We start from the raw sequence: 13,561 nt of genomic DNA, 5'->3' as shown, positions 1-13,561 counted from the left end.
CCATTCTTTGTGGTATATAGTTGCATGAGTTTTCACAGATGCATAGGTTGCATATAGACTGCTACAATTACATAGCAGTTGCTTTACTCCAGAAATTCCTTCACACCACCCTGCTATGTAGCCTTTTGGGTTCAGCCTTTTTTCATTTAGCAAAATGCTCTTAAGATTAATCCATAATTGTTGCATGAATCAATAGATTATTGCTTCAATGGTATTGCATTGTGTATATACACAGTTTGTTTATCCATTTACCAGTAGAAGGACATCTGGGTTGTTTCAAATATTTAGTGATTATGAATAAAGCTGCTATAAACATTTACGGACTGGTAAAAAGTAAATCTTAATCAGTCTCTGGTGCAGTGGTTCTGGGGACTTTCAAAAATAACAAAAAACACAGATGTCTGGGCCCCACTCCCAACCAATTGAATCAATTTCTGTGGATGGGGCCTGGGTTAATGGTTTTGCAAAAGCTCCCCAGGTGGTCCTCTTGTGCAGTCAGGGTTGAGAATTAATGCTTGGAAGCATGTGATCATTGTATTTTCGTTAAATCAGCTCTCTAGGGGTTTCCTTATTATTTTTACTTGGCATGGTTTAGTAATTATATTTAGGTAGTATAAGATTATGCTTCAAATTAGTTGTTTCTCTTAAGGATTTAATTTCATTTCAAGGCGAGAGTTAGTGTATGCAGATTAAACTAAAACCTTTTTAAAGGTGCGCTTATTGAGGTTTTAAGTAGTCATGATAGAAATATATTATTAATCTGCCAATTATATCCCTCAGAAATATTTTAATAATTATATATTTGATTAAAAGGAGCACTTGTTAGTTATATAGTGTGATTATATGTTTGAATAAACTAGCTCTAGAATGAAATAAGCTTCCTTAATCACCAAGTCAATTATTTTATGCTGTTGATGAAATACATTATTATCTTATATATATTGATAGTGAGTTCTTACAATGTTTTATCACAATATTTAACAACAATTATGTTGAGTCAAAGAGTGAAACAACATTAAAATCATTATGAATTGGGCAACAGATATTTCACATTAAAGTAAAGACATTTCCATATCAAGTATAAATTACATAAGAACACATGGGGTTTTAAAACATTTCTCTGAACTAACTAAAAATGCTATTTTTAAGCTACGTGCTTTAATGATCAGAATGCTTACCAAGATGAATTTTCATTTTTGTCTTAACCCTAAGCCTAGTTTTATTCAGTTGATGGAGAATCTGAGAATAATTCTATGATCACCAAGTGTTAGGATGTCTTTCACAAATAAAGTTGCAATAAATAAAGCCTTTAAAAAAAAAAAAGGATCTAATTGAGGAGCACCCCACCTGATAACTGGAAGGGTCCTTTAGAAATAAAGTCTTTTTAATAAAATACTTCTCCACAAGGTTTAGTAGGTTATATTTGGGCTTCCCTGATAGCTCAATTGGTAAAGAATCCGCCTGCAATGCAGGAGACCCAGGTTCGATTCTTGGGCCGGAAGATCGGCTGAAGAAGGGATAGGCTACCCACTCCAGTATTCTTGGGCTTCCCTAGCGGCTCAGCTGGTAAAGAATCCCCCTGCAATGTGGGAGACCTGGGTTCGATCTCTGGGCTGGGAAGATCCCCTGGAGAAGGGAAAGGCTACCAACTCCAGTATTCTGGCCTGGAGAATGCCACAGACCGTATAGTCCATGGGGTCGCAAAGAGTTGGACATGACTGAGCAACTTTCACTTTCATTTACGTGAATAAATGTTAACTCTGATTTTTAAACACATTCATGATAAGAAATGAGACATAATGTTGATATTCTCTTGATTTAGCTCTTAGATTCTAATTCATAATGACCATGAGCTATTTACATACTTGGCCAAGGATATTTGGGGGCACCAGGACATTCAAAGATGTGCTTTCCTGCAAAGGGTGGTATGGAAACTCATTACCAGGGGCACTTAATGCCCTCTATTGCCCCACTCCCCCTGAAAAAAACATACACACACACACACAAAGCAATGACTTTAGTATTGCATTAGAAAGAGCTAAAATGTGTTTAGCAGGTAGAATGTGCATGCAGTGTGCTGCATGAGAATTATCTGATTTAATCATTCTAAACTCATGTGCTTTAAAAACCTTTATTATCCTCAACTATAAGTTAGGGTAAATCACAGATTAGAAAGGTTAAGTTACTTGCCCTTAGTAAATTGTTGTTTATATTAAGTGCTGAAGTTGTGAATCATACCTAGATAATCTGACTTCAGAGATCACAGACTTCATTGCTACGCCACACTCTGTTAGGCATCATCTGCCCCATCTTTACTGAATTTAAAGAAACGCTATTCTGTGCTCCCTTCATGCATCTTACTTATTTTATAATGCTAGACACATTCTGTTTTATTTGTGATTCCTGTATTTGTTTATATACATATACCCTCCTGTTGGTGTCTAGACACCTTCTTCTCTGTTCTGGGAGTATTTGAACATTGTCTGACACTCCATAGGCTTTCAATAACTGCTTGGCTGATTAAAGAACAGATGTAAAATTCATACAGAGCATCCATTATGTTGGGTTGGAGTCCCCTCTTCATTTCAGAGGTACCTCAGAAGGCTTTTGGAAACTCAGCCAGTTGCTTGGTGCAGTGCTGGCTTAGGTGTAATATCTAAGTACCTTTCATCCTTGAGTAAGTTTGAACTTCCTCTGTAAGCATAACTTAGCATTAATAATTATAAAATATAGTACAAGGAAACCTACTATATAACTTGATTTTGTTCTGAAAGAGAAAATGCACAACCAGTGTAGATAAACTTAGGGATGATGTGAGTGGGACCAGTTATGGTAATGTGATCTGCATGGCAAGTGTTTTTGCTGGGAAAGAGTTACTTACAGTGTTTCCTTCTAGACAATAATAATTTATCACACTATAGTAGTGACCATGATTAAACACGATAGTATAAGGTCCTTTTTCTCTCTGAGGAACACCCATTGAATTACAGTGGGAATGAGACCATAAAACCTTAAATTCGAAAGTAGAATTAGAAGGTGGAGAAGAATGTCTAGAACTTTGACTACTCTTGTTTCTATGGTTGTGTCCCCGGCTTTTTACTGTTTGCTTCTTGGCTATACTTTTTTCTTATGAAGTAAGGCTATAGTAAGTAATTTAAGGAGTGGTATTTCCCAAGAACAATGTAATCAAGGAACACTACTATTTTCTCATAGATTTTGAAAGGCTTTATATTCTTACATGCTTACTTTGAAGTAACTCAAATCACAGAAACAGGGTGGCCAAAGGGGTGTACTTCTCTCTTTGGTCTATCGCTTGCTTTAGAGAGATGTAATTCATTTAAAACCTGCAATTCTGACACAATGTTAAATATACACTACCTATTCAGGTAACACCTTTTCACAACCTTTTGTTGCCAAGAATCAGTCAGAGGACCTTATAGTTTTGCTTAAAATTGTGTGGGATTATACCCCCTTGATTTATTTTGTAATAGATCCATGCATTTTACTGTAGCAACTAAGAAAAAGAGTGTTGTCCTTAAGGCCCTATCCTCAAAATAGAAAGTTTGGACAAAGCTAATTGAGTGTAGGTTTGCTGTTGTTCACTATCTTAATTAGTCCAGGTAATTAAATCATTAATTGATTGAAGCTGATCCCTTGCTAACAAACAGTAAAACTCAATGCTGTTCGGCTTGATCCCATGAGAACTACCTCTTCAGTTCTTCACCTCTTTGTTTGTGGTGTTGACAGACTCTGACGGTGGGCACAGGGGCACTGGAGGGTAACAGTGACCTGTGGATGGGGTTGAAGTGAGATGCATTTCGGTGGAAGCAGACAGCAGTCCCAGCCTGGCTGAGGCTAATTAACACTGGACGGTAAACCACCGTGCACAAGCAATCCGTTATGGAGACAATCCTGTCTCTGGCAGTTAACTTTTGTTGTTGGTTGTGTTTTGCTTGGGTACCTTTCTGAAACTGTGGATTTCCATCAAAGGGCTCTGAAACCCCTTCCTGCCTGGCGTATGCCCACATATCTTTAGTCTTGTGCCGTGGTGTTTCTGAGGTGAACACTTTTTCTTCTTACTGAAGATTCATGAGCCTCTGGATAATCACTCTGTTTCCTAAATATATGAAGCTCTTTTAAAACTTCAAAGCTGCCTCAGGGCGGGAGGGAAGGAGGGAGGGAGAGAAGATGCCCACTTAGAAGGCTTCTAGTGAATTGGCAAAACCATGAATACTTGTCTTCAGGTGCTGAAATATGAGCTGTTTTAACAGCTATTTCAAGTCTGAAAGTTGGCTTTTAAAATGAATCACTAATCCGATAATTACAATAACACTAGAATCAGACTAAACAAAGAAAAAGGTAAGGCAGTAAGAAGCTGTTTCACCTTGGAGTGCATTTCAAGCCTCCTTGTTAGTCCTGTTCTTTCTCATTTTAGAGAAACTTCCGTGGTAAGCTTGGTTTTATCAGAACTCCTTCAATACTATGAGGGTTTCTTTTCTTTCTTTCTTCCTTTTTTTTTTTTGGTGTGAAAGTAGTGAAATTCATAACTGGCTTCTTTTCCCTTCTCTTGGATAAACTGAGTCTGGCAGGTCTTTGGAAGAATTCAAGTTCTTGTTTTTTCTGACTGATATGATAGCAATAGTAAGGCAGCAAAAGAGGTTGAAAAGAACGTCTGGCAGATGGATGTAATGCTGCCTGCATGCTCCTATTTAGAGTTAGCTGTTTTAAAAAAAAAAAACAAAACTATTGTTGACATAGCTTTCAGGCAACTCTGCTTATGGAAAAATATAGCAAACAAATGTTCTTTATGTCATTACTGAAATAAATTCTTAGAGAATTGTAGTGTTTTATCATGCATAGTTTATTGTGGCTACAGTTATATCCAATAAACATTAACGTGACACATAATTATAAAACATTTTCTATCTAGACATAAATATACTTCCTTTAAAACTCTTGCATGCTCTTCCGGGGATGGCATCTAGAGGCATTCAGGATGGTGCAGCGTCTGACATACCGCCGTAGGCTGTCCTACAATACAGCCTCTAACAAAACCAGGCTGTCCCGAACCCCTGGTAATAGAATTGTTTACCTTTACACCAAGAAGGTTGGGAAAGCACCAAAATCCGCATGTGGTGTGTGCCCAGGCCGACTTAGAGGCGTTCGTGCTGTGAGACCTAAAGTTCTCATGAGGTTGTCTAAAACGAAGAAACACGTCAGCCGAGCCTATGGTGGTTCCATGTGTGCTAAATGTGTCCGCGACAGGATCAAGCGTGCTTTCCTTATTGAAGAGCAGAAGATCGTTGTGAAAGTATTGAAAGCACAAGCACAGAGTCAGAAAGCTAAATAAAAAATGAACCATTTTTGAGTAATAAATCAAAACGTCTCAAAAAAAAAAATAAAAAATAAAACTCTTGCATGAATCTGATAAATTATAATTCTATATTCTCTATATAATAAGTGCTTAATTTCTTTCTAACCTGGGAAGCAGATATATCTTGTATCGCTCTCTTTGCTGTTGCTTATTTTATGTAATGTTGGGACAAATGCTGGTTCCAAAATGGAAAAATCACCTCTTGTAATCAGAAATAATTTAAAATTCAAAACTGTTGTTATTTTATGTTTTAACCATTAGGAATTTGTTTCTTATAGGTATTCTGTTCATATTTGTTTTATGATGAAAAGATACTTTTGTTTCAGAATAGTTTTAGAAAAGTGATTATACCTATTAGGAGAACTGATGTACTGATATTTTACTTGCAGGAAGAACATGAACTTAACAGTTATGGGGATGCATGAGAGGTCAGAGGCTGAACCTTTTTACAGCTTAATTGAAAATCAGAAGGTGTTATGAGAGGCATTGATATGAGTATGCTGTAATGTATTTTACATGGACATGATGGATTTTATATAGTTATGACTTGTGACTAATAGGGCAGAAAGATTACTTTGGAAACTCTTTGTTTATCAATGGGAATACAGTTCATCAGAGTCAGAGAGAATGGTGACTTCTACTCTGGTGGTGACAGTGGAATTGGAGAAAAGTGGACCAGAAATACTAAGAGATATGAAACAAAAGAGAAGTTAAGGATGACTCCCAGATCTCTCTTATGAGCACCCAGTTGGGTGATGGTAGTATTTATTGAGATAGGAAGCGCTAGTGGGAAGGAGGACTTGTTTGGGGTGAATGGAGAATCAAGAGCTTGCTTTGGGACATAGTGGATTTGACCTGACTTTGAATAACCTAGTGGCAAAGTTAAATAAACAGCTGGATATATGAACCTACATATGAGAAAAGAGCTGTGGGCTGAAGTTAATCTCTTGAAGTTATAAATGAGAACAGACAATATCACCAAAGGAGAGAAGAAACAAAAACTGAGAATTTAAGAAGCACCCCCCCCACCCCCAGGAACTCTCTATTCATAGAGGATGAGTACAGCAGGTGAGGTCAAAGGGGGAAAGGAGAAAGATAACTATAGCAAAAGGAGAATATTCAGGGAGGGGTGTGTTTTAGAGACCATAGGCATTGATGTTTGGAGGAAAGATGCTCTGAGAATCTACTGAAAGGTCTGGAAAGTGTTTATTGAATTTGGTGACTTCAGGAACATTGATGACATTAGGAAGACTTGAACTGGAGGAAAATGAAGGAGTGGAGTGGATTATTTAAGGGAGAAGTAGAATACACATAGGATTCTGAATCTGAAAGTGTTCATTCATCCTCAGCTCATAAACTCAAAGCAGAATCATTTTTATGCAGTATCATAAATATGTATTCAACAAAAAAGAAATATTTAAGCTTCTAGGCCTCTAGACTTTATTATTTTTCTTCCCTTTTCTGCTGATCTCGTTAAAGAAGAGTCAGTATATCACCATGCTGCTTATTTGGTCTGGGGAGGAGGTCTAAATAGGTTTTCAAGATCATGATTGGTATCATCACCAAGATGTTTCTTTCATGGTCCAGTCTCTGACCAGCTCTTATGCGTTTTGTTTGATGACACATACTTATACTCCTACTCTAATTACGTTGAACTAAAGTTTTCCAAATAATTGGAGATTACATTTATAAAGGTTACAAATTTCTCCAGTCAGTATTGTTGAATCTGACTCAGGGCCGTTGAATCTGCCTGAAATGTTTTTCTACCTTTTGCTTTCAATTGCCCCTCTTTTATGATGCCTTCCCATAAAGAACCTCTTCTGTTCCTATACTGTATAAATTTCTGTAATAAATTCTCTAAATGTGCTTTTCTTCCTCTCTTTCTCCTTTCTTTCCCTCTTCCTCCCTTCCTTCCATCTTAAGCTGGAACATCGTGAAATGAAGGAAATTATTTACTTATTCTCATGGCCTAGTGTAGTAAGTAGGGCTTTGCTGGTGGCTCAGACCGTGAAGAATCCGCCTGCACTGCAGGACACCTGGGTTCAATCCCTGGCTTGGGAAGATCCCCTGGAGGAGAGAAGGGCTCCCCACTCCAGTATTCTGGCCTGGAGATTTCCATGGACAGAGGAGCCCGGCAGGCTACAGTCCATGGGGTCACAAAGAGTCAGACATGGCTGAGTGACTTTCACTCACTCACGGTGTAGTCAGTAATTGCTGACTGTTTGTTGAATGAATAGATGAACTTCAGCTAGGCTAATCCAATTGAGAAAGAAGATATAGCAATAGCAAAAAAGTCCTCTGAAGAGCCAGAGATGGTACAAATAAATAAATAAAGTACTTCATTAAAAGTTAAGGCCCTTAAGCCTCACTCTGAGCCTGTTTTCATTGACTTCACACACAATTCTAAAATGCTTATTTATTTGGCAGTCACATGGACCTCCATAATCTGAGACAAACTCCTGACCCACTGACAGATCTCAGGAAAAACAAGTCACTGACTGACAGGGAAATGAAAAACTATACAAAATAGACAGGAACAAACCCCGAGAAAAATAGAGTGAACAGAAACTGTACAGAAGAAGGGGGACAGCTCCTAAGAGAAGGAAAAAAGTGGCCTGCCAGGACCTTCCATCAGGTCTAAAGCCAAATGCATAAACTGATTTACTAAAAACAGGGTATAAATAAACCTGAGGGCTTTTAAGGTGGCGTAGTGGTGAAGAATCTGCATGCCTATGCAGGAGACACCAGAGATGCTGGTTGGATCCCAGGGTTTGAAGATCCCCTGGAGGAGGAAATGGCAACCCACTCAGGTATTCTTGCCTCGGAAATCCCATGGACAGAGGTGTCTGGCGGGCCCAATCCATGGGGTGGCAAAGAGTCAGACACAGCTAAGTGACTGAGCACACATACACACACACACACACACACATACATACTATCGGTTCAAAAACAGAAACGCATTTAATACATTAAAGATCATTAATTAAAATCAAGTATGGAAATACATATAGTTTATTGAAAAAAATATTGCTTCTATGTGGAATTGTTGTTCAGTTGCTCAGTCATGTCCAGCTCTTTGCGATCTCATGAACTTCGGCATGCCAGTCTTCCCTGTCCTTCACTATCTCCCAGAGTTTGCTGAAACTCACGTCCATTCAGTCTTTGATGTCATCCAACCATCTCATTCTCTGTCGCTTCCTTCTCTTCCTGCCCTTAGTCTTTCCCAGCATCAGGGTCTTTTCCAGTGAGTCAGCTCTTTGCATCAGGTGGCCAAAGTGTTGGAGTTTCAGCTTCAGTATCTGTCCTTCCAATGAATATTCAGGGTTGATTTCCTTTAGGATTGACGTGTGTGATCACTTTATGGAATACCTTATTCCTAGGGATGACAGTAATAAACACATGGAGCATTCAGGCAGGCTGAAATACTTTGGAGGGAGGGAATGGATATTATGAGAATTAGGCTAAAAAGGAAGAACAGTATGTAGCAGACTTAGGGATCTTTGAGAAATTATCATTCTTTAACATAGATACAATTATTTTCTCTCACTATAATAATTGAATTAACATTTTAAATGTGCTATTTTGCCTTTCCAAGCTGGGACACTTTGTTTTATCCCAGGTGACTAAGATGATTCTTATTCCTTCTTTTTCTTTTTTTTTTTTTTCCTTCTTTTTCTTAAATTATGGTACAAAGAAAAGTTTTACCTTCACTAAAAATCCCCGCCTTGTATGTTTCTTATTTTCAATTTAGATTAAATCGTTGACAGACCAAAAGGCAATGGTATTCACAGGATTGAGACACCTCAAATAAACATGATTAGTGTTCTAGCAACTCCAACACTGAGCAAAGGTTGTTTGAAAGTGGTATGTCGGATTTAATGCAACTTCGGTTTTTGTTTTGGTGTTTACTCTTTAAATGGCAACCCACTCCAGTATTCTTGCCTTGAAGATCCCATGGATAGAGAAGCCTGGTAGGCTACAGTCCATGGGGTCGCAAAGAGTCGGACACGACTGAGCGACTTTACTTTACTATTTAGTGATGTTAAAATTAAGGACTTTTCTCTAATTACCCATGAAAAAAGTCTCCTGCCCCAGCCTTCTCTGTACTTCTAGATTCAATTGCGTATCTGTTTTTTACGAATGAATGAAAATGTTGACTATGACTGAAGCTCTGTATTGCAATGTATTATTTTTCCCACTCCTTAGAAATAATAAAAGCACATCATAATACATCTTTGCTATTAACAACTGACCTCCAGTGTGCTATGGAACTGTGTAATTGAATAACACTTTTTTCAGAGGGAGATAGTCAATAGAAGAAATGAATTTAAGTACCTCATGACGATAAAGCGATTGCTTGGTGATTGTGAAAGTTCTGAAATAGAAAAGCTGCTTTTGATTCCTCTTGACTGACTACTTTTCTAAGTGGAATTTGAGAGTTTACTACAATACAGAAAATAATAATTTAGATGCATTTTTACTGATGGAAACACAATTTCCTAAATGAAAGTAATATTGTGGTATGAAGATAAAATTACATGGTTTCCATTAAAATAAACACTAGGAGAATGTCACATGCAGTGATATAAAAAAAGTGAGTGAAATCTGGAAAACAAACTATTTGAAATAGCACATTGGATAATAAGGGATTTTTAAAAAGAAACATTACTGAGCATTTTATTGTTACTCAGAAATTACTGATTTATTATTACATGCCCCGTATTTAAAGAGTTCAGCTGTTACAAATTTCAGAATTGTTTCTAACATTTCTGACCTTTGAAAAAGAGGCACTGCCAATAACTTGAAGAGCAGAAAGGATCTCTTTCATAGGCTTGTTTAAATAGTTACATTAATTTGTTGTTGTTCATTTGTTAAGTTGTGTCTGACTCTCTGACCCCATGGACTGCAGTATGCCAGGCCTCCCTGTCCTTCACTTCTCCCGGAGGTTATCCAAGTTCCTGTCCATTGAGTCGGTGATGCTGTCCAACCGTCTCATCCTCTGTCGTCCCCTTCTCCTTTTGCCTTCAATCTTTCCCAACATCAGGGTCTTTTCCAATGAGTCGGCTGTTTGCATCAGGTGGCCAAAGTATTGGAGCTTCAGCCACTGCGTTAATTAGGATTGACAACATGACCATCTCAGTTTATCCTCTTATCATAACAGGTAAATCTTGCCGTGTTTTCTGTAGAGTTTAATGTAAAACATACTTCTAATCACACAGAATGTTACCACAGAGAGTGAATGTTTTGTGTGGCCATTGCGCCGGCCTTCATTTTCAGAAAAGATTGCACTGAAGTGCTGTGATAGGTAACGTTTTAGAAAATAGCTCGTTTCTTCCAACTCGGTTATCTAATATAGCAAGCTTTCATATCAAAAATATGAAATTACATTCATGAAACTTGCTGACTTAACCAAGTAGAATCACAAATCTGAAACACTTGGTTTTAATTTCTATATATTTTCTTAATATCCGGTAAAATTAGTTCATTCTTCCTTTTCCTTTGTAAAACAATGTTATTAAATGTACTCTAAATGGCCCATTTAATAGTATTTGATTCTGGGTTTTAAGGGTAATGGGAAATAAGGTCCCCAAATGCTTATAATGAAAAGAGTTGGTTAATTGAGAACATTGACCATATATTTAAATTCTTTGAGGAATTAATCTTTATATTTTAATTATATAGAATGTTTTGATATTTTCTTGGTCAGCCTCATGTTTTTGTCAGGGATATGTTGAAAGTCCTTGCAAAAAATCAAATTTATTTAATAACTAGCCAGAGCAACTGTTCAGCATCTGTCTTGAAGGCACAAAGTTGAACTAGTCAGTTTCAAATGAGGAGTCATTATTCAGTTCCTCTGAATTTCATTACTTGTTAGAATTTTACTTAAAGGATCATCAATTCTGTATTTTGTCATTATTCAGAAGTTATGTAAAGGTGTAGATTTTGTGATAAAAATTTTGAAAGAGTATTAGAAATTCATCCTTTAATAAAGAATAAAGGATTCGCAACTTCAGATGGGTGCTCTTTCCTCATGAAGGATTTGCTCAGTGGCTGGAGTGTACTCCCGATGTTACACATGCTGATGCTGGTTTGGGGGTGATGCTTGTTAGTTTTATAATATTTTTGTTAGTATTTTGAGCCTGGGAGTTCCAATATAATAGTCACTTATAAGTAAGGAATGCTTTCCAATGAAGCATAATTTCTCCTCACATCAGTGCTGTTTTATTAGATTTAGCCTTTTGACTCTTGAAGTATGACTGAATGTCATTCATTGTATCAGATAAAAAAAAGTCAATAATGTAATGAAGTTCTATAAGACAACTATAAAGATGGTTTACTCATCTATAAATTAAATAGTATGCTCAGTAGTTTTTGAGAAATATGTATGTTTATAAGTTGTCCCACAATTTAATCCTTTTACCTAAGATTCCCTAAGTCCACATCATGGGATTATTCCTCTCCTACTCTTAATTCTGTTATCGTATCAAACCCAAGTGTTTATGCCATGATTCTTTAACTTAAAACTAACATCTGTGAGTTGACTATTACAGTGTCTTATCAACTAGACATTGTGATGGCAATAATGTGTGTACCGTCATAGCCATCTACCTCTATATCTCTATAGCTTGTAATCAAAGACTTTTTTAATATTCACATTATACATGGCCGTGGTGGCTTGGCTGTTGTGGATCTTTGTCTTTTAATCTGGGGGCTCATACCGAAGAAGCAGCCCTTATTTGGCATCTGCCATTCTTATGATAACAAGTGGAAGCAAGATACTGAGCTGAACCACTCAATTACACTTAAAACCAGTGCTTAGATCTAGTGTATGTTTTGTCATATTCTGTTGACTGAAGTGAGATATGTGGCCAACTCTATGACCGGGAGGTGTGCTCTGCCTTCAGTGAGGCAGCCTGAATCATGTGCTCATGAACAGGACTGTATAATCCTCTCTTATAGGCAAGAAAATGAAAATATGGAAATAACTTCCAAGAGATGTTTAATACATTTGATTGCAGCCCTTGTAATTCTGTGTTTGGTTAACTGTGAATTTCATTTTCCATTCTGGACACTCGGAGAGTTCCAGAGGCTGCTTCACTTTCCCTTGGTGATGTCATAGTCACCTTTGGTGACTAAGAAGAAGGTGGCTGTGGTTATTGAGCAGTGACAAGCTGTTTACTGAGCACATTGCAGATGGGAAAAAGGAGAGAAAACAAAGGATAGGGTTGCTCAGTACTATACCAAAGTGACCAAACTGGTACCAAACCACCCAGTTTCTTGCAAAAAAGCTGGTTCTTCTATTGTCCTGAATATTTCTGCATGCTTTCCCTGGGGTCAGTTTTCAGGCTTTTTAACATGAGGTCAGAGGTATGCAATCCCCTCAGAATGCAATTGAACATAAGCTCATGGTAGCATGTCTATGTTCAATGATAAAAATAATTATTTTGTGGTTTCTGGGGCATTAAACAATGCTTGATAGACTGCAAGCATAGATAAGACTTTTAACAGAAAATGGCTGAACGATATTGAGATCTGGCTATTCAATGATAAATACACATCACCTTTACATTAGTATCGTGGATCATAAGAGATATACTAAGCACATTTGAGCAGTTTGATAGATCTTTCTCAAGAACTTGTGCTGTGACTACAGCTCCTATTTCTAACTGTTCCCCACCTCTCATCCTTCCTCTTCCTGGTCCCTGAGTTTTATCTATGTTTCCAAAAAGTTATACATTCTTAGAAGCTCTAGAGCAGTTACTCAGAAACTTGAGTAAAGTCCTAAATAACACATCTGACATACAGTAGGTGTTGAATATATAGTAGCTATTTTAAATGTATTATTATAATTATAGTTTTTATAATTAAATGATCAGCTTTGATCCTTGTTTCTTGTGTGAGTTGTATTTAAAACTGCTTGCCTTAAATGGAAAACCACATAAGCCTTACATTCATATATAAATTTTACCGTTTGTATTGAGTGCTTCCTGGGGACATGATGATTATTCACTCACAGCAGAAACTGAAGGAGAATGTGACTGATACTGTCCATGACCTGAGAGGTTTATAGCCACCCGTGGTTGCCTGTAATTGAATAGTTTATGTGCTTGATGGTAATGGATGGGAGATTAAGGGACAATAATACTCCATCTTTACCAACAAGTTCAGTTAGAAAGTCTTGAGAAG

At 37.3% G+C, this 13,561-nt stretch overlaps 2 protein-coding genes across 14 annotated transcripts in view; both read left to right on the top strand.

Annotated features, from left to right (window-relative positions):
* Positions 1 to 13,561, top strand: part of PTPRD (protein tyrosine phosphatase receptor type D) — a 427,632-nt gene that overhangs the window by 20,878 nt on the left and 393,193 nt on the right. The window lies entirely within an intron of this gene.
* Positions 4,959 to 5,376, top strand: LOC122453171 (60S ribosomal protein L34-like). The gene has a single exon (XM_043487054.1). It carries the CDS (start codon positions 4,961 to 4,963, stop codon positions 5,348 to 5,350), a length of 390 nt encoding a protein of 129 aa, XP_043342989.1. The 5' UTR covers positions 4,959 to 4,960; the 3' UTR covers positions 5,351 to 5,376.

Source organism: Cervus canadensis, chromosome 14, assembly GCF_019320065.1.
Source record: "Cervus canadensis isolate Bull #8, Minnesota chromosome 14, ASM1932006v1, whole genome shotgun sequence".
NCBI classification, from domain to species: Eukaryota; Metazoa; Chordata; class Mammalia; order Artiodactyla; family Cervidae; genus Cervus; species Cervus canadensis.
This window is presented reverse-complemented; position numbering and strand designations above follow the sequence as displayed.